The following is an 18,980-nucleotide window of genomic DNA, read 5'->3' as shown; positions in this document are numbered from 1 at the left end:
TCCCCTCTAGCAGTGTAGAATAGAGTAGAGATTTACATATATTCTGTACATATGCATTTCTTGCACTGTATCGTTAGTAACTCATAGCTATATTCTACACATTATTAATGCACTTTGTGGAAATAAGCACCCCCTTTGCATGGCTGCACACTGGATCGTCAGTGTTTCATAAGGTGCTCTGCAGAGGGTCAATATGCTTCTTGTGACGTAGTGGGGTAGATAGAGTGAGGAATCACCCGCTCACTCTTTAGTTTGCAAATCTGTGAAGGAAGGGATTTGATTGGCAACAATAGGGTGACCTACTTCCTTTGCACTTCTCTCCATCACTTGTAACCCCTCCTACCTTTTGGACTAGTCCGATAGGCAATCTGCTTGCCAAAGTGGGAACTTCCCCCTTCAGATTCGATGATAATAACTCTGGATCTCCTACGAAATCACAATTTGACAATTCTCTGATCATCCATCATATCCAATTCTCTGTTACACAGGAGGGGTGTTGTCATCCTGATACCCTTCTTTGGGTGGGACTACCAGTTGGAATGTGCCTCATTTCCCTCTTCTGAGATCTCCATCTCCCCTCCCTGGATTTTTCTTCCTATATTGTCTTGTGGACTCAACCTTGGATGGTGCCCAGGTCACATATTAAAACCACTCTCTTCCAAAGTCCTGAAGCCTCAGCTTCTCCCATGACCTTTCAGCATTTGTTATGTCTAGTTCTTCAAGAATTCCAGGGTGCTACTATCTTCTACGCTGACTGCTCTAAAACTGTATATGGGATGGGATATGCTTTTGCATCTCCTGCTGGTATGCAAAACCGTTTACTGCCGGAACATATGGTGTGATTATGGCAGGGCTGACAGCCATTGGCAGAGATCTCCATGTTATTACATGGGCCTCCGGTGACATGTTTTGACATGTACTGATTCAATGAGCAGCCTCCAGATTGTTGATCGATGCTATTCTTGCCACCCTTTGGGCTCCTTTGTTCATGGCCTTCTCACTGACAGTTGTCGCACTGTGTGCACAGTTGGCGTTCTGTGGATCAGAAGTCGTGCAGGTATACTGGGGAATGAACTGGCCGACTGTTTGGGTAGAGGAGCACTTACTAGCTCCCCATTCGCTTTGCTGACTCCAGGCGCAGATTTGTAGGTGCACAAGAGACATCTGCTCGCACGGAAATGGAACAGTATCCGGTGGGTTACTGCCCGATTTAATAAACTCTGCACAACGAGGGAGACCACTGCAGCATGGCACTCGTCCTTCCACTTTCTCCAGAAGGAATCCACAGTCCTGTGTCATCTCCGCATTGGTCATATCAGGTTAACCCATGGTCTTCTTTTGTGTAGTGAGTCACACCACATTGTGGTTGTGGAACCTTGCCGGCCATAGCTTATATCATGGTAGAACACACCCTCTTTTTGGCCTCCATTCAAAGTATGGACTTCCTCAAAAGACTCACAGATGGTTGAACCAGTTCTCAGTTTTTTCCATGAAAGTGAGTGTTATTCTCAGTTATGAAGTTTTAATCTACCTCCAGAGCAGGGCCAAGGTGGTTGGGTATGGGGCACATCTCACTGTATGCTAGGTCTGGGGGATGCCCAAGCCCTACTTTCATGACCAGGCTACTCTTTCATCCCTCTTTTACTCTGTTTTAATTGCTTCTAGATTTGGTTTGCCACCTTTCTGCCACTCACAGTTTTCTGTTCTGGGTGTTGCACTTTGTTGAACAGTGTGTACTCTTATATGTAATGAATCAGAGGTGGGACAGCTGTGAATGAGAAGTTTCCTTTCACATGCAGAGCCCAGGGGATGCCCAGCTGCTGCTTCCGTATTTCCTTCTTCTTGCTTTTATTGTTTACGCTATAGAAGATATCCAATACATTTTTAGCATTCTCACATTTACCGTTGTGAATCTCCCAACTAGACCAGAAAATGTTCTCAGTGGATGTGTGTACTTCTGGATGCACTACCCTTGGAGCGGGGGACTGATGACCTCATTATTTGGTCTTTCCCCCCTTCCCCATGACCAACCAACCAACCAACCCCTTCCACCATGCTAAGACCACAGAGAATAGTTAATCCCTTAATATGGCTCTACTGCTGTTGGGCGCGGTACACACATTTAATATGAAATGAATAGGAACCTTTTCTTTAGGAAATTTAATGTAATTTAATTTTGTACTGGGAAACATTTTCATTAGAAGCTGCAGTTTCTGAGTTATTCAAGAAAAATATAAATAAATGACCCCCCACTCCCCCACATGTACAACTGACCAGTGGACCCCTCAGGGATCCACAACTCTTTCGTGGATACGTGCGTAGCGAGCACGGGACCCCGAGCTAATGTGGCCTTCCTTCCTTTCCGGGCTGCATACCTTCCCTTTCTGCATCCTTCCCCATCCCCCATCTTCGCCCCCCCCCCCCCCCCCCACCACTGGCTCTTTCCTTCCCTTTCTCCCCCTCTGGGAGTATGGTTTGTGCCTACGTCCGGAGACGGACGCTTGTAAATGTACCGCATTCTTCGCCTTCCTTGCTTGTATGTCTTCATCCTTCCTTTGTCCTTCTCTTTTCCTTACCTCTTCTCTTTACCCTTTTCTCCGCTGCGGCGTTTGAGACCTCTCTTCTTTCCTTTCCCTTTCTCTTTCTTCCTCCCTGTGCGTGTCTGAAGGCCGACCCACGCACTTCCATGCGTAGCCGGTGACGGGGTAATGCGTAATTCCCCGCCCCGGGTAGACAGGTAGGACACGTACGTACCCCCTGGTAACGGCCAGGCCCAGGGAGGGGTGATTACCCGAGCTGATACCTTCCGAAAGTGCCGATTGGTCCCTCCGTCCGTTTGTCGGGAGGTGTGACCTGAGGTGTGAACAATCACCTAAGGCAGGAGTGCCCTCAGAGAGGGCCCCCACAAGGGAGGAGCGCGCCATCGGAGACGCCGGTAATCATGGGGGATTCTTCCCCAATGGTTTACTCACCTTCCACTATGTCTGCTCACAAACGTAAGTTCACTGAGTCTCAGCCACAGTCAGTTCTTCCATTGTTGCCACAGTTCCTTGTTGTTTCTCGTTCTGACGAAGGTCACGACTTCTCCACGATCAACCCTTTCATTATTCAGAAAGGTGTCGACGCAATTGCAGGTCCTGTAAAGTCTTGTTCCAGATTACGGAATGGCACCCTGTTGTTAGAAACAGTCAGTGCCCTCCAGGCACAAAAATTGCTGCGTACCTCACTACTACACACCTTCCCTGTCCGGGTGGAACCGCACCGTACTTTAAATTCCTCGCGTGGAGTCGTTTATACACGCTCCCTCGGTGGATTGTCTGACGAAGAAATTCAGCACTACCTGTCTGACCAGGGCATAATGGCTGTTCATAGGGTTATGAAAAGGGTTGACACAAACATCATTCCAACCTGCACTGTCTTCTTGACATTTGACAAAGTTCAACTCCCATCGAAAATCAAAGCAGGCTATGAGATAATTTCCGTTCGCCCTTATGTCCCAAACCTTACGCGTTGCTATCGGTGTCAGCGGTTCAATCACACCAGCCAGTCCTGTTCCAATCCGGCCAAATGTGTTACGTGTGGCAAGGATGCCCATGAGGGTGCTTGTCCACCTCCATCCCCTCGCTGCATCAACTGTATGGGTGACCATGCTGCTTCCTCTCGAGATTGCCCCATTTTTAAAGACGAAAAGCTCATCCAGGAAATTAGAGTAAAGGAAAAGGTGTCGACCTTTGCTGCTCGAAAATTATTCGCCAGTCGACAGCCCACCGTGCCTCAGAAAGGAAAATACAGCACTGTCCTTGCTTCTCCTCGGCCAACAAAGGAGGCGGCCACGCAGACTTGCGACCTCACCTTTAGTGCCACGGTCGTCAGATCGGCCAGCGCAAAGATCGCCCGTTCAACCTCACCACTTTCGCCTGCCCACTCTCTGGCTCACCCTTCGTCGAGTTCTGCTAAATCTCGAGCCCAAAAGTCAGACACCAAGACTTCGAAAAAAGAGCATACTCGTGAAGAGTGTTTACGTACCCCAACTTCACAACCATCGGTTCCTCCTTCCTCTAAACATCATACTTCCAAGAAGGCTACAAAGAAACCCAGTTCCTCTTCTTCTCCGCCAAGGCGTGTCCCATCTACAGCACCACCTGGCGGAAATCGCCCTCGGCCATCTTCTGTGTCGCCGAGGCGCACTGCTGGCGGCCAATCAACCGGCCGATCGCTGGTGGCAGGAGCTGCTCCTGACCAACCTATGGATCAGGATCTTCTGCCTTCGGCTGAATGCCATTCCATGCTGTCGGTCGCAAGCTGTGAGCAGTCGTTGAGTTGACAGCAACCTTGGTCACATTCCTCCATTTTCTGTTCACCCTATGTCCATTATCCACTGGAATATCCGCGGCATTCGAGCCAATCGGGATGAATTGTCGGTCCTCATACGATCCTACTCGCCGGTCATCTTCTGTCTTCAGGAAACAAAGCTGCGTCCCCATGACCGCTTTGTTCTCCCTCATTTTCAGTCCATCCGATATGATCTCCCCTCTGTTGAAGGCACTCCAGCACATGGAGGACTCATGATTCTTCTCCATGAAACTCTCCATTATCACCCAATCCATTTAAACACTTCCTTCCAAGCTGTCGCTGTCCGTCTTTCCCTTTCCGGATACACGTTCTCTCTTTGTACTGTATACATTCCATCGTCCACACCAATGGCAAGAGCTGATCTCCTTCATCTTCTTGGTCAGCTTCCACCCCCATATTTGCTGGTTGGGGACTTCAATGCCCACCACCCGCTTTGGGGATCTCCTCATCCTTGTCCACGTGGCTCACTATTGCTAGATGTCTTCCACCAAGCAGATCTAGTTTGCCTCAACACTGGGGTCCCTACATTTTTGTCTGCCTCCACGACAAATTTATCTCATTTGGACCTTGCAGTCGGTACTGTTCCGCTAGCTCGGTGCTTCGAATGGTTCGCCCTTGATGATACACACTCGAGTGACCACTTTCCATGTGTCCTTAGACTGCAGCCTCAACTGCCCTACATGCGCCCGCGACACTGGAAGTTTGCCCAAGCCGATTGGAGACTTTTTTCGTCTCTAGCGACTTTCGAGGACCATCACTTTCCCAGCGTCGACGATGAGGTCACACATATTACCGACGTTATTCCTACAGCTGCGGAACATTGAATACCACGCACCTCCGAATTGCCCCGGCGCCCCCCAGTTCCTTGGTGGAACGAGGCATGCCGTGATGCAATACGTGAGCGGCGACGTGCTCTCCGCGTTTTCCGCCACCATCCTACTATGGCCAACTGTATCCGCTATAAGCAGTTCCGAGCGCGATGCCGTTGTGTCATACGCGATAGCAAGAAGGCAAGCTGGAAATTCTTTATTAGCTCATTTAACACCTTCACTCCCTCCTCGGAAGTTTGGAGTCGGCTTCGACGGTTCTCAGGCGCGCCTAGTTTCTCCTCGGTCTCTGGGCTCACTGTCACGCATGACACATTAGTGGACCCCGTCGCAATTTCTAACTCATTGGGTCAGCACTTTGCTGAGATTTCGAGCTCTTCAAATTACCCGCCAGCGTTTCTCCCGAAGAAACGTGCAGCGGAAGTGCGACCTCTTGCTTTCTCCTCTCAAAATCGCGAAAGCTACAATACTGTTTTCTCCTTGCGGGAACTCCGACATGCACTCTCTTCTTCTCGCTCCTCCGCCACAGGACCGGATGGTATCCACGTCCAAATGTTGCTGCATTTATCAACCTGTAGTCTGCGTTACCTCCTTCGCCTTTATAATCGAATTTGGACCGACAGTACGTTTCCCAGACGATGGCGGGAAGCTATCGTCGTTCCTGTTCCGAAACCTGGAAAGGACAAACATCTCCCCTCTAGCTATCGCCCCATTTCTCTCACGAGTAGTGTCTGTAAGGTTTTGGAGCGTATGGTGAATTAACGTTTAGCGTGGTGGCTGGAACCCCGCAGTCTTTTAACACCTGCCCAATGCGGATTCCGAAAGCATCGTTCTGCAGTTGACCATCTTGTTGCTCTCTCCACTTATATCATGAACAATTTTCTCCGGAAACACCAAACATTAGCAATATTTTTTGATCTGGAGAGAGCATACGATACCTGTTGGAGGACAGGCATCCTCCGCACACTGTTCTCTTGGGGCTTTCGAGGTCGGCTGCCCCTTTTTCTTCACGAATTTATGGCAGAGCGCACATTTAGGGTGCGGGTGAACACTACTCTCTCCCGTACCTTCTCCCAAGAAAACGGGGTACCCCAGGGCTCAGTGCTGAGTGTTGTACTGTTTGCCATTGCCATCAATCCAATTATGGATTGTCTCCTTCCTGATGTCTCGGGCTCCCTCTTTGTGGACAATTTTGCGATCTACTACAGCTCTCAATGGACCAGCCTTCTTGAACGACGTCTTCAAGGATGTCTCGATCGCCTCCACTCTTGGAGCATCGAAACCGGCTTCCGTTTTTCTCCCAGTAAGACCGTTTGTGTTAATTTTTGACGACGTAAGGAGTTTCTTCCGCCCTCCTTACATCTAGGTCCTGTCAACCTTCCGTTTTCAGACGTCGCTAAATTCTTGGGTCTTATGTTTGACAGAAAACTGTGCTGGTCCTCCCACGTTTCCTATCTTTCGGCTTGCTGTCTGCGATCCCTCAACACCCTCCGTGTCCTGAATGGTACCTCCTGGGGAGCGGACCGAGTGGTCCTTCTCCGCCTCTATCGCACCTTAGTGCGCTCGAAATTGGACTATGGAAGCATAGTCTACTCCTCTGCTCGGCCGTCTATTCTTCGGCGTCTCGACTCTATCCACCACCGTGGATTACGTTTAGTGTCTGGAGCTTTTTACACCAGCCCTGTGGAAAGCCTTTATGCTGAGACTGCTGAACCTCTGCTGTCCAATCGGCGAGCAGTCCTTCTGAGTCGTTATGCTAGCCATCTGTCTTCCATGCCTGCTAATCCAGCCCATGACATTTTTTTCAACGCCTCCTTTGATGTAGGGTATGTAGGCCGTACCTCCTCCCTACTACCACCGGGAGTCCGCTTCCGTCAACTGCTCCATTCTCTTTCCTTCCGCTTTCCTAAAACCTTCTTGACAACTTGGGGTACAGCACCGCCTTGGCTCTGTCCCCGGATCTGCCTGCTCCGTGACCTTTGTCAATTTCCCAAGGATAGTACCCCTTCACTTGTTTATCGTCGGGCATTTGCTGCTCTATGTGCACAAATGACGGACGCCACATTTATTTACACCAACGGCTCGAAAACATCGTTAGGTGTAGGGACTGCCCATATTGTTGGCGACACCCCAAATCACTTTCGGCTTCCCGACCAGTGTTCGGTTTATACTGCGTAGCTTTACGCTGTTCTCCAGGCTATCCACTACATCCGCCGCGATCAGCGGATACAGTACGTTATCTGCTCAGATTCTCTCAGCTCTCTCCTCAGTCTCCAAGCTCTTTATCCTGTGCACCCTCTGGTCCACCGGATTCAGGACTGTCTGCGCTTGCTCCACCTGGGGGGCGTCTCAGTGGCGTTCCTCTGGCTCCCGGGACACGTTGGTATCTGTGGAAATGAGGTGGCCGATATTGCAGCCAAGGCTGCAGTCTCTCTTCCTCGGCCAGCTATTCAATCGATTCCCTTCGCCGATCTACGTAGCGTTCTATGTCGATGTGTTGTTCATTTATGGCACACGCATTGGTCGACACTTACCCACAATACATTGCGGGACATGAAAGCTCTTCCTTGTGCTTGGACCTCTTCCTCCCGAACGCGTCGTCGGGAGGAGGTAATTTTAACTAGACTCCGGATAGGGCACTGTCTTTTTAGCCATCGACATCTTTTAAGCGGCGATCCTCCCCCACTCTGTCCCCACTGCTCTCAGCTGTGGACGGTAAGACACCTTTTAATTGAGTGCCCCTATTTTAATCCGTTACGCTCCCGTCTACGGCTATCGCCTGATATATCGTCAATTTTAGCAGATGACACGCGCTCAGCCGACCGCGTTCTCAAGTTTATTAGTGCCAGTGAAATGACATCAGTCATTTGAAGCTTTTTTTGGGGACAACCAACCCCTTTCTGTAGTGGATTTTTAAGCCCTCCTCCTGCTTTTAGTTTCTCCAATTTTATGACTTTCGTTCCCATTGCTGCTGGTTTTCAATTTCGGCTTTTTACTGTTTCCTAAGTCATGGACCGGGCGCTAATGACCATAGGAGTTTTGCGCCAGTGGAGATTTTTAGTATGTTGTTCATGACACTCCCTCCTACCACTGCACAAAGATTTGTGACTACACAATTTTTCCCCCTATTCTAGCTTCCCAGCTCCCACCCCTCCCCCTCCCCTTCATTGACTGTGCTACATTCTCCCTCTGTAGTCTTGGTTGTGGTGATAGACTAATCTATAATGTAGCTGAAGGTCTAAATTTTGTTGGAAGGCTGCGTGTTCATCTAGCCAACCAATGTGAATTAAAGATTGTGGTAACAGATTGCTCTTCAGTGTATAGTCACACAATATTTGTCATACATCTCACGGTAAAAACCAAAATTGCATCCTAAAATATGTTATAGACGTATGTATTGCGACTGTTTTTGCCCTTGAGTTATGATATACTTCGACAGGATGGAGAAAAATTGTGTCACCAAATTTTAACTATGGACAGCTGATGCCATTAGGAACCAAAATTACTAATGTTTTGTAGGTCAGCAACACACAATTTTTAAACCACGGAAACTTGGCACTGTGTGCTCAGATTGGCTGCGGGATTGTCCTGTTGCCACATGCTCTGAACAATGCATGACCGCGAATGCTTTGCCTGTCAGAGATTGCGATGCATCCACATGCGGTGGTAGCACACCAGCCTTTCACTCTGGGGGCCTGGGGGTGAATCCGGGGTCCCGACACATCCATTGTAGTTTCAAGATAAGACGTACTGGAAACAAACCTGTCAGTAACTGTTAGTTCGCATACAGAAAGTCTTTTAGAAATTGTGTTGGTCCTGAAAAGGGCCTCTTTTGTAGCTAAGACATTGTTTACTTAAAGCAGGTGCTCGGACTGGCGACCCTCTGATGTTTCACAAGCTTGGTAACGTCTATCGGTGTTTTGCCGAACTCTTTGAAAGATTCCTGACATTGTCCTGATGTGATTGGCGGCGTGTTGAATGTGATCCATTAGTTCCTCTTCATTTCTAGGTGGTTCGCGCCTGGGTAGGTAAACTAGAACCTTAAAGTGTCCCCACGGGAAAAAGTCTGGTGGCATGAGGTCTGGTGGCATGAGGTCTGGTGGCATGAGGTCTGGTGGCATGAGGTCTGGTGGCATGAGGTCTGGTGGCATGAGGTCTGGTGGCATGAGGTCTGGTGGCATGAGGTCTGGTGGCATGAGGTCTGGTGGAATGAGGTCTGGTGGCATGAGGTCTGGTGGCATGAGGTCTGGTGGCATGAGGTCTGGTGATCGTGGGGGCCGTGTCCTACGGGCACGTCTGCCAGTTACCCGGCCATCGAAGAGTTCATTTAAATATCTGCACACAGCATGACTGCTATGCCCAGGGAATATCTTCCAGCAGGCTGGGTTGAGTTTCTTGCAAAAAGTGAAGGTAATTTGCCTCATTAAGTCGAGGAGGTAGATGGACCGGCCCAATCAGATGGTCACCCACAATGCCTGCCCAAATGTTGAGCGAAAATTGTTGCTGGTGTCCGTGGACATGCATGACTTGAGGATTTCCCGTTGCCCAGTAATGAACGTTTAGAGTGTTGCAAAGGCCAGCCTGATGGAAGGTGCTAGGTACTGTTCCTTAAACAACTGTTGAACTTCAAGCGTTGTATATTCTCTCTAATTTTGCCATCATCAGTCATTTTGTTCTCCATAGAGCGGAACTCATCTACTACTTTACAGATAGTCCTTAAACAAAAACCATATCTCGTTCTTCAACGAATACTGTGCCACCATGCTTACTGTGTGACTAAATCACAGTTGACGTTTGTGTGCTCCGAAGTGAAGCTTAAGTGTGAATACCTCTGACGTGTGGTGGAGACAAACAGCAAGACCTTTTCGACACATGTACGTATCATGTTAGGGCAGTGACGGGGCAAGGGATGTTTGTATGTGTGAACTGACAACCGTAGCACTGCCCATCAACCAACGAATGGCACCAGGGCAATCCCATGGCCAATCAGAGCACGTGGCGCTAAGTTTCCATAGTTTAAAAATGGTGCATTGTCGACCTACACAACATTAGTAATTTTGGTTCGTACTAGCGTCAGCTGTCCAGGGTTAACATTTTGTGACAGTTTTTCTCCACCCTGTATATATGAAGTGTGAGGGGGAGGGGGGGGGGGGGTGTAAACTATGTAAGTCTTGCAAACCTCTCACATACTGTCTTCAGCTAGCTCACCAATTTTCCATTTTCTCTTATTACTATATCACAGTAGCTTGCCTATCCTCTCTTCCCCCTATTCCTTATTTACTGTATTCCATGATGTTTCAGTAACATTATTTGTAATGGCTGACTTTAGCGAGATCAGTTTCGGTTTTAAAGAAGTGTAACAACACCCGAGCTAATACTGACCCTAAGATTTATCCTAGAGGATAGGTTAAAGAAGAGCAAACATACGTTTATGGCATTTGTAGAGTTATAGGAAGCTTTTTGCAGTGTTATTCACAGCTTGTACAGATACAAAACTGCTGTTATAAGAGTCGAGCGGCATGAAAGGGAACCAGTAATTGAGAAGGGGATGTTACATAATTGTAACCTATTCCTGATGTTATTCAATCTGTACACTGAGCAAGCTGTAAAGGAAACCAAGGAGAAATTTGGAAACAAAATTAAAATTCAAGGAAAATACATAAATACTTTGAGACTTGCTGATAACATTGTAATTGTCATATATTGCAATAGACTTTGAAGAGCATTGAACAGAATGGATAGCGTCTTGAAAAGGGATTACAAGATGACCGTCAACAATAGTAAAACATACATAATTGAAATATAGCCAAATTAAATCATGTGATGCTTAGGCGATTAGGTTAGGAAATGAGGCACTAAAAGTAGTAGATGAGTTTTGCTCTTTGGAGAACAAAATGACTGATGATGGCCAAATTAGAGAGGATATACAACACAGACTTTCAGTTGCAAGAAAAGTATTTCATGTTGACTCTACCAAGACAATTGTAATACAGTCAAAAACGTTTATGATCTGATGTAAAAACAAATTTATTATGTACAGTCAAACATTACATGTGCAGGTAATGGTTCGAGAATGTACAAAAATTTTCTAAACTAGTCACCAATAGAAGTATTATGGGCCGCTCTTGACTTAGTAAGAAAAAGGCTAAAGAAGTTAAAGTGTTATGAAGTCTTTTCTGAAGATACTCGTCTGGAGTGGAGTCTTGGACAGAAGTAAAAAAGGGTGACAGGTTGGACAATTGAAGAATAGAAGCGTTTGAAATTTGGTTCTACTGAAGAATGTTGAACATTATATGGGTTGAATGAGTACCTTATGAAGAGCTACTGAACTGAAGCGGAGGAAATTTAAGTATTAAAACTAATGTCAGTGAAGGTATGTTTCTGTTCTCTAGGTTTCCCAGCCACAAAATCCAGCTTTGCAGATAGTTAATTGTTTGATATATTAATGGTTATTTTAACTTTTAAACCCTTAAAATATGTGAATTTTCTGTCTTGTGTCTGCAGGACTTTTTAAATGTTTGAACAGTGACACAGAAGACAGTTAGTTTCCATACTTTTACATTAATCTAAAAATAACATGATCCTTGCAAGATGCAGTGCATGATATTGGATGATCAATGTAACATTAATGCTGTGTAATTTTACAGTCTTGCATGGCTAGATAATTTTAATTTTTTTGTCAACCACTCATATTCATTACTAAAATGATTAATATTTTATTTCCGGTATTAATTTATGTCAAACAGATCCCAAAAGATTTTAATTACATTTTTGGTTGGTTCTAGAATTTTTTAAAAGTATTGTATGGGGATTGTTAAATGTATGTGGAGAAAAATGCTGTGTTGCACTATAGTTTGGTTTTGACTTAAAATTGTCCCCTCCACCCCACCTTCCCCTTAACCGGTTCCATAGATGCTACGTGAAGGCAGCAAGGGCATACGATACAAAGTAAGATAATTTTTGCTAAAGTACACAAGGCTTCCATTACCTTATTTTATACATTCAAATATTGGGAATTTACATGCACCACAGATGTTCTTTTACTTCTTATTGGCATTTACACATTTTTGCCATGTTTCTATTAGGTCGCTTTTTGTCTGTGTCTGTTTGCTACAGATTTTGTAATTTATTTTAAACTAGCTTTCCGATGAGGTAGAGACTTGAAATTTTAAAAATGGCTCCGAAATGAATGGAGATGAAAAATGTTGGTAACACATGACATTTAGGCTTCCCTGCATGACTGAGGTAGTGTGAGTAGTATTAGAATGCATCTTATCATTATAGGTGTGGTCGGAATGGCTAAGCAGAGAGGGGAGGAGGAGATAGGCAAAGAGGTGGAGGAAATGGACAGGGAGAGGGAGGGAGGAGGAGACAGACAGAGAGGGCAGGAGGAGGAGGAGACGGACAAAGAGTTATCAATAGATGTGTGAAGGGTCCACATCTACTGAGTAGTAGTCTACAGAAACCAATTGGACACCCTGAGGATATTCCTTTGCCCATGTGGACTGCAACATATTGGGTTGGTGTGTAAGTTCATAGACTTTTTCCATAAGTTTAATAAACACAGCATATACACGTATCAGAGACTTCAGTCATCAATAATATATTCTCATTCACTATTTGCAACAGTCTGCCAATGCTGGGGGTAACTTTCCCGTTCCGAGACTGTAGAAATCACATGGGTTTGAGGAGAAGAACATGTCAAGCGATGTTTGAAGTGCATTTTCACCAAGAAAGAATGTCCCTTGAGGGTTGTTCGATATAAAGTGAAGAAGGTGAAAATCTAAGAGCGTAAGGCCAGGTGAATAAGGTGGATGCAGAATAACTTTCCAAACCAACTCTGGTAGTGTTTTTTGTCAATCTAGCAGAATGCTGGCAGATTTTAGTGTGAAGTAGGATCATTTCACGCAGTCTTCCTGGTTGTTGTTCTTGAATTGTGTCTGCAAGGGGTCTCAGTTGTTCACAGTAAACATCAGAAGTGATGGTCACACTCTGGGGGAAGCAATTCATAATACACCACACCATCAGTTCCACCAGATGCATAGCATTATCTTTTGTGGATCTGCTTATATCTTTTTACGGGAAGTTGGTGCTTTGTTTAGGCTCAACCTTTGCTTGCTTTCCTTACATTACCATAAAGACACAATTTCTTGTCACCAGTAATGATACATAGTAGGAATGGTTAATCTTGTTCACGAGCCAGTTGATAACAAGCAAGCAGAGATGAACTTGTTGCTACATGTATATTTTTTGTGATTTTGGCTTTGAGCATGCAGTACCCATTGCAGGAAAATGTTGCACGGTGGTGGAATGATCACAGTTCATCACATTTGCCCATTCTTGAGTACACTGATACAATCGTTGTGAATTAATGCGTTTAAATGATCTTCTTCATCAAACCCTGAAGATCTTCATGAACATGAATAGTAACGATTCTCCAAAAAATGATAAAACCATTTTCTTGGTGTGCTCTGTGCAGTGGCATTATCCCCATATGTGGCACAAATGTTTCCGGCTGCCTCCAATACTGTCACACCTCTGTTGAACTTGTAACAGAAGAATATGGTGGGAAATGTTCCAATTTCTCGGCATTCCATTTTTCTAGCATCCACAGCTCCACTCACTGTCTCCAAATGACATTATGTGAAGTCAAGTAGCAACAGTGAACTACAATAAAAAATTATAGTCGACACAGAAACCCATAGCAACCAGAATACCAACATACAAAACAAAAGTGTGACAACTTATGCACCAAGCCAATATTTCCTGCATTTTACCTGACATGTGAGGGAACACGTGAACCACACTTACTGTAACCACTAGATTGGTTGTGATAGTGCAATTAACAAGCCACCAAGATCATAAGACCTTACACCATTAGATATTCGTTTATTGGGTTGGATGAAGTCTGTGGCATACAAGTGCACGGTGCCTATGTGAGAAAAACTGCCAAGTCGCATCGTGGATACTGCTGCTCTCCTTAGGAAATGAGCAGAGACACTCGGACAAGCCAACCTAACATGTTTTCCCAGCAGTGCACAAATGCACTGAAGTTAATGGTGGTTATTCGAACATTTATTGTCAACTGTGCAACAGCTGTAATGTGATTTGTAAAATAATTCTTAGAGGTGAATGTGTTAAAAATATGTATTTTTCAGTTGAGACTTTTGTAATGTCTATTGACTGTTGTACATGTGTAAACCTAACATTGCACTGAATAATACAGTGTGCGATAAACATGTTCTACTTTGGAAACCATTTGGAATAGAGTATAACTCCATACGAAGTATTTTGCTTCCAACGATCGTTCCTATATTATCCCTGACTATCATTCATTCCCCCAGGACATCATATACTTTAACCTGTTGATTAGTATTGTATTACCTGGACAAATTCTGTATCATTGAGAGATGATCCTTCGATGATTAAAGATAAATAAAAATAAAATAAAAAGAGTGCCATCCATTACGAACACTATAACGGTTAAATAATCTCAGAATACTTAAAATAACACAAAAATTAACACTGAATGTTCTTCAGGCACCCTGCACCGTAAGCGCTCACTACAGAGGGGCATGACAGAATGTTGCTATTGGCTTGCCACTATGTATCACCCCACACCTCTTTATGTGCACACACCTCTATAGTGATCTGGTACTGATTTTATACCTTTCCTGTTTCTTCCAGTCGCACAATATCCATAAGTATCATCTAGCAACAGAACTTTTCCCTCAACTTTTTTATCCAATAGTTTTGCAATATTTTCAAAGTCTGGCATTTTCTGTACACCTGTTGCCTCTTTGCGCTGCTCTCCACTTTACTCCCCAACAACTGAAGAAACATGCTTTGTCCTGAAAATATTCATGTTATTTCTACTTTCTTTTTAACCAACCATCTTCCCCCCACCCTGTGATCTGCCTCCCCCATCCCTCCCTCCCTCCCCAAATTGCATGGCATTGAGCTCGTTTCTCTTGAAAATTTGGAGGCAGTGTTATTACTCCGAAATGACAAAATAAACTAACTTAAATTCTTTGTTAAGAAGGCAGTTAAAATCCTTGTAATGTGATTATGCACATTCCTAGACCCTCCCCATTTGTTAATTAAAATGTTAATAAATTTAGCTGTCATTGCTTCATAGAAAAATTTCATATTTCCAGATGAAAAACATGATATTGTGAATATTCCTGTGCCATTTATTAATTTCAGGATTGCCTGAAGTTCTTTAAAGCAGGGAATTTCAAACACGTCGGGGAAATCAGGAAATTTGGAAAAAAAATGCTGAAAAAATCTAGGTTTTGTCTCATAGATGAAGTGGTTTGTTTACTGAGATGTCACGCATCATTGCTGGCTGGGCACAGCTTAGTATGTGCGTTGCTTCCCTGTTCCCTCATTCCTACTGCTTCTCCCCTTCCTGCTACTCCCCTCAGCTTGCAGTCAGGGATGCCACCACTTCTTGCAGCTAACCTATCAGTTGCCAACAAGAGGCAGGAAGGCATGAAGAGTGGTGTGTTTGGATCTGATTCTCAGATACTGTAGATGCAGTGGCCGGAGACAGCAGTTATGTGTGCATGAGTTGTGTCTCAGTGATTGTGTGAATGTGTACATGCTCTCATTTTATGACAAAGGCTGTGGCCGAAAATTTAGTTGAGAGAGTGGGAATGTCTTTTCTACGTGCCTACCAGCAGCTCAGCGATCATCTTTACAATGAGTTGCTACCTATCCTCATTATTACTGATTCTCAGAGTTATTGCACAAGTTATCTGTTGCATGGATTGATCACCGCAGCCTCATTTCATCAACATGCTGTTTGTGACTCGTGAATCTACACATGTAGATTTTCGCAATGGGCAAAAACTGCAGGCCATTTCTGCAGGTATCTCTAAAGGGTCAGGCCTGCCAATCTGAAGCCCATCATTTCCCACTAATGTGCAAGCCCTGCCAGTCTGATCTAGTCTCACTGATCTGTCCACAGACCGGGTCTGCGTGTGTGTGGTGTAATGTGGCGGATTTTCGTGGTTTATCCGTAGATCCAGGACTGCGGTGCTCTTCAACAGCCAGAGACCGTGGGCAATGGATTTCAAGTATTGCAACTGTCTCACCACACTAACATTGTACAGTGCTGTATTTTATAGAGATTTTACTTATTGTAGTACATTTTGGCACTTTGAAAGTATGAACAGTAAGAAGAAGAAAATTGTGGCAGTCACTGGCAGTTTGTACCCTATGCACCCATATATTTCTCGAAAGAAAAATCACACAATACCTGTAGAATAATAGACATGACACTGTGGGTAATAACCAGCAATAACGAACTTAGTAGAACCAACGTTTTATTGGCGGTCACCCATAGTGTTGGTTTACACAACTCTTCCCTGCCTTATACGCTTCTTTCAAGAGGCCTACTTTTGTCTGAGGTTATTTCTGAAAACATTGAAGGTATTGTAGACCTGTCTTGCGACTCCAAGGAAATGCTTATTTTGGTCACCAAATTTGTTTCTTCATATTGAAATAAAATAACAGAGTGGTCTTAATGAAACACATGCACCATTTGGCTTGCTTTCTCCATCCAAACACAGTTCATTACAAAATATGTTGATGTTAATACTTAAGTTTTTTGCTCACACTTGAGAAATACACAAGTCCTTAAATATTTGTGAGACCTGAAAATTTATCAGGGAAAAATGGTAAAACTTGTCTGGAAATCAGGGAATTTCACTTGGAGAAACTTCTGGTAACCCTGAATTTGCTCACTGGCTTTCAGTTAGTGAGGCATTGTCTTATGAAGACTGACTGCTATCACCAAAGGTTAAACATTACCATAGAGAAAACACTTACACATTGCACATGTCTTCTTGATTTTGTCATGTATTTATTTCTTATGTCAAGAGATTGGCACTGCTTGTAGAAGGTAATATCATCCAAAATTTCTTTTTTGAGCATATTGTGTAAATACACAAGAGTGGCAGAAATTTTTGTTAATCTTGTAAACCGTACATGTCTAACTTCTCATTGTCTCTGAAAAGTAGTATTTGTAATCTTAAAGTAGTGCAAAATCATTAAACATAGTTTTCTTTGCTTGTAAGATGAACTATTATTTCCTTCCCTGAACTTGGAAAATGCCAATGACTTTGTTCAAAGAAAGAAGAATGTTGGAATCAGCATCATGTTTTTTTTTAGTGACAGTCTAGGTCTTTTGCGTACATTATAAAAAAAATTACCAAAATTTGAATTGGTTAAGATTTCATCAAAGCTTCATCCCATTCATGTTACAAAAATACAGAGGTTTGTGAAGGTAATGTTTAAAAGACTTTAAATTGCTATTTTCTTATAAAGTGTAAATAAAATATTTGTAGTTATTGGTCCATATAATCATCCTTATATAAGTTGTCTCTGTTTTTCCTAAATTGCTTCAGGTGACAATATTGAGAAGGAAAGTTGTTACTCGCCATATAGCGGAGATGATGAGTCGCAGATAGGCACAACAAAAACGACTCTCACAATTATAGTTTTTGGCCATTAAGGCCTTGCCAACAATAGACAGACACAAGCTCGCACGCACACACGCCCCCCCCCCCCCCCCCCCCACGCACACACACACACACACACACACACACACACACACACACACACACACAGACTGTAAAGTTATGAATGAATTGTTTGAATATTTTGTTTCCAGGCTCACTCACAAGAAAAAATATCTTTGCTGCTGCCAAAATGTGTGCTCTTGAAGGAGAAGATGATCTGTCTGATTTTATGATTGAAATAGACATTCTATCAGAGTGCAAACACCCTAATATTGTTGATCTGCATGAAGCATTTTTCTATGAAGGAAAGCTATGGGTGAGTTTTTCACTTTTCAAGTACTTCTTTTTCAGTGACAACCTGTAAGTAATTATGGTATGTATGTATTTTAGAATAATGTTCTTCATATTAGGAAACAGCTTGTGATAAGAGACAAAAAATATGTTTTGGTTAGGTATGCTTTTATGTATTTATTTAACTGAAATTACCTGTTACTTATGAAACTAAATGAGTAATATCATATGATTCTTGCCATTGATGCAAAACATTTTTTTATGCTCTCTCTCTCTCTCTCTCTCTCTCTCTCTCTCTCTCTCTCTCTCTCTCTCACACACACACACACACACACACACAAGGTACAGTACCAATTTTCAATTCCAATGTGAAATCTAATTGGGCAGCCATATATTGATTACTTTTAGATTGTACACTTACAATATTATCAGAAGTTGCCTTGGTGCTTTTATCTTATACCTGCAGTGTAAAGGAAATCAGAATTATGCTTAAAATCTTGTATCTGAGCAACCCACTTACAACTCAGTTGTTGCTTTTTGTACTCTCTCTCTCTTTGCTGTTAGGCTTTATGTGTGAGGATTTCATTCATTCAAACAACATTGGAGAATGGTACAGAAAGTTGTTTCTGCCATAGTGTACCTCCAGAAAGCTCAATTGAAATATACGAGGTGCTATTGGAAAGTTTTAAGAATGGGTTTGTAATTGTACAGTGGTGGTACTTACATGCTACTGTGATGCATGTCCTTCAAAATAGTCCCCTTCTGACTGAACGCACCGACTCCAAAGGTGTTTGCAGTTTTAGAAACATTCCTGGAAATTTTTTTACTGAAGTGTGTTAAGGACGCTCTCTGTATTTGCATGGATGCCTTCAATCGAGTCAAATTGCTTCCCTTTCAGTGAAAATTTCGGTTTAGGAAACAGGTAGAAGAACACAGGGGCCAAATCAAGGGAATATGGCAGTTGTGGAAGGACAGGAATTTG

General features: G+C 43.9%; 1 protein-coding gene across 3 annotated transcripts in view; it reads left to right on the top strand.

The window, feature by feature from the left end:
* Positions 1–18,980, top strand: part of LOC126476928 (serine/threonine-protein kinase 10) — a 164,664-nt gene that overhangs the window by 23,760 nt on the left and 121,924 nt on the right. For 2 of the 3 annotated variants that reach the window (XR_007587365.1, XM_050103578.1), the window contains exon 3: positions 17,860–18,023. Coding sequence is in view for 2 of the 3 variants with exons in the window: in XM_050103578.1 (XP_049959535.1) it covers positions 17,898–18,023 (126 nt within the window). In the remaining variant the exon portion in view is untranslated. The remainder of the gene's footprint in view (positions 1–17,859; positions 18,024–18,980) is intronic. The other variant, XM_050103579.1, reaches the window with a different exon arrangement.

The sequence above is a fragment of the Schistocerca serialis genome, chromosome 1, assembly GCF_023864345.2.
Source record: "Schistocerca serialis cubense isolate TAMUIC-IGC-003099 chromosome 1, iqSchSeri2.2, whole genome shotgun sequence".
Classification (NCBI taxonomy): domain Eukaryota; kingdom Metazoa; phylum Arthropoda; class Insecta; order Orthoptera; family Acrididae; genus Schistocerca; species Schistocerca serialis.
The sequence above is the reverse complement of the archived record's forward strand: the minus strand, read 5'-3'. Positions and strand labels throughout refer to the sequence as shown.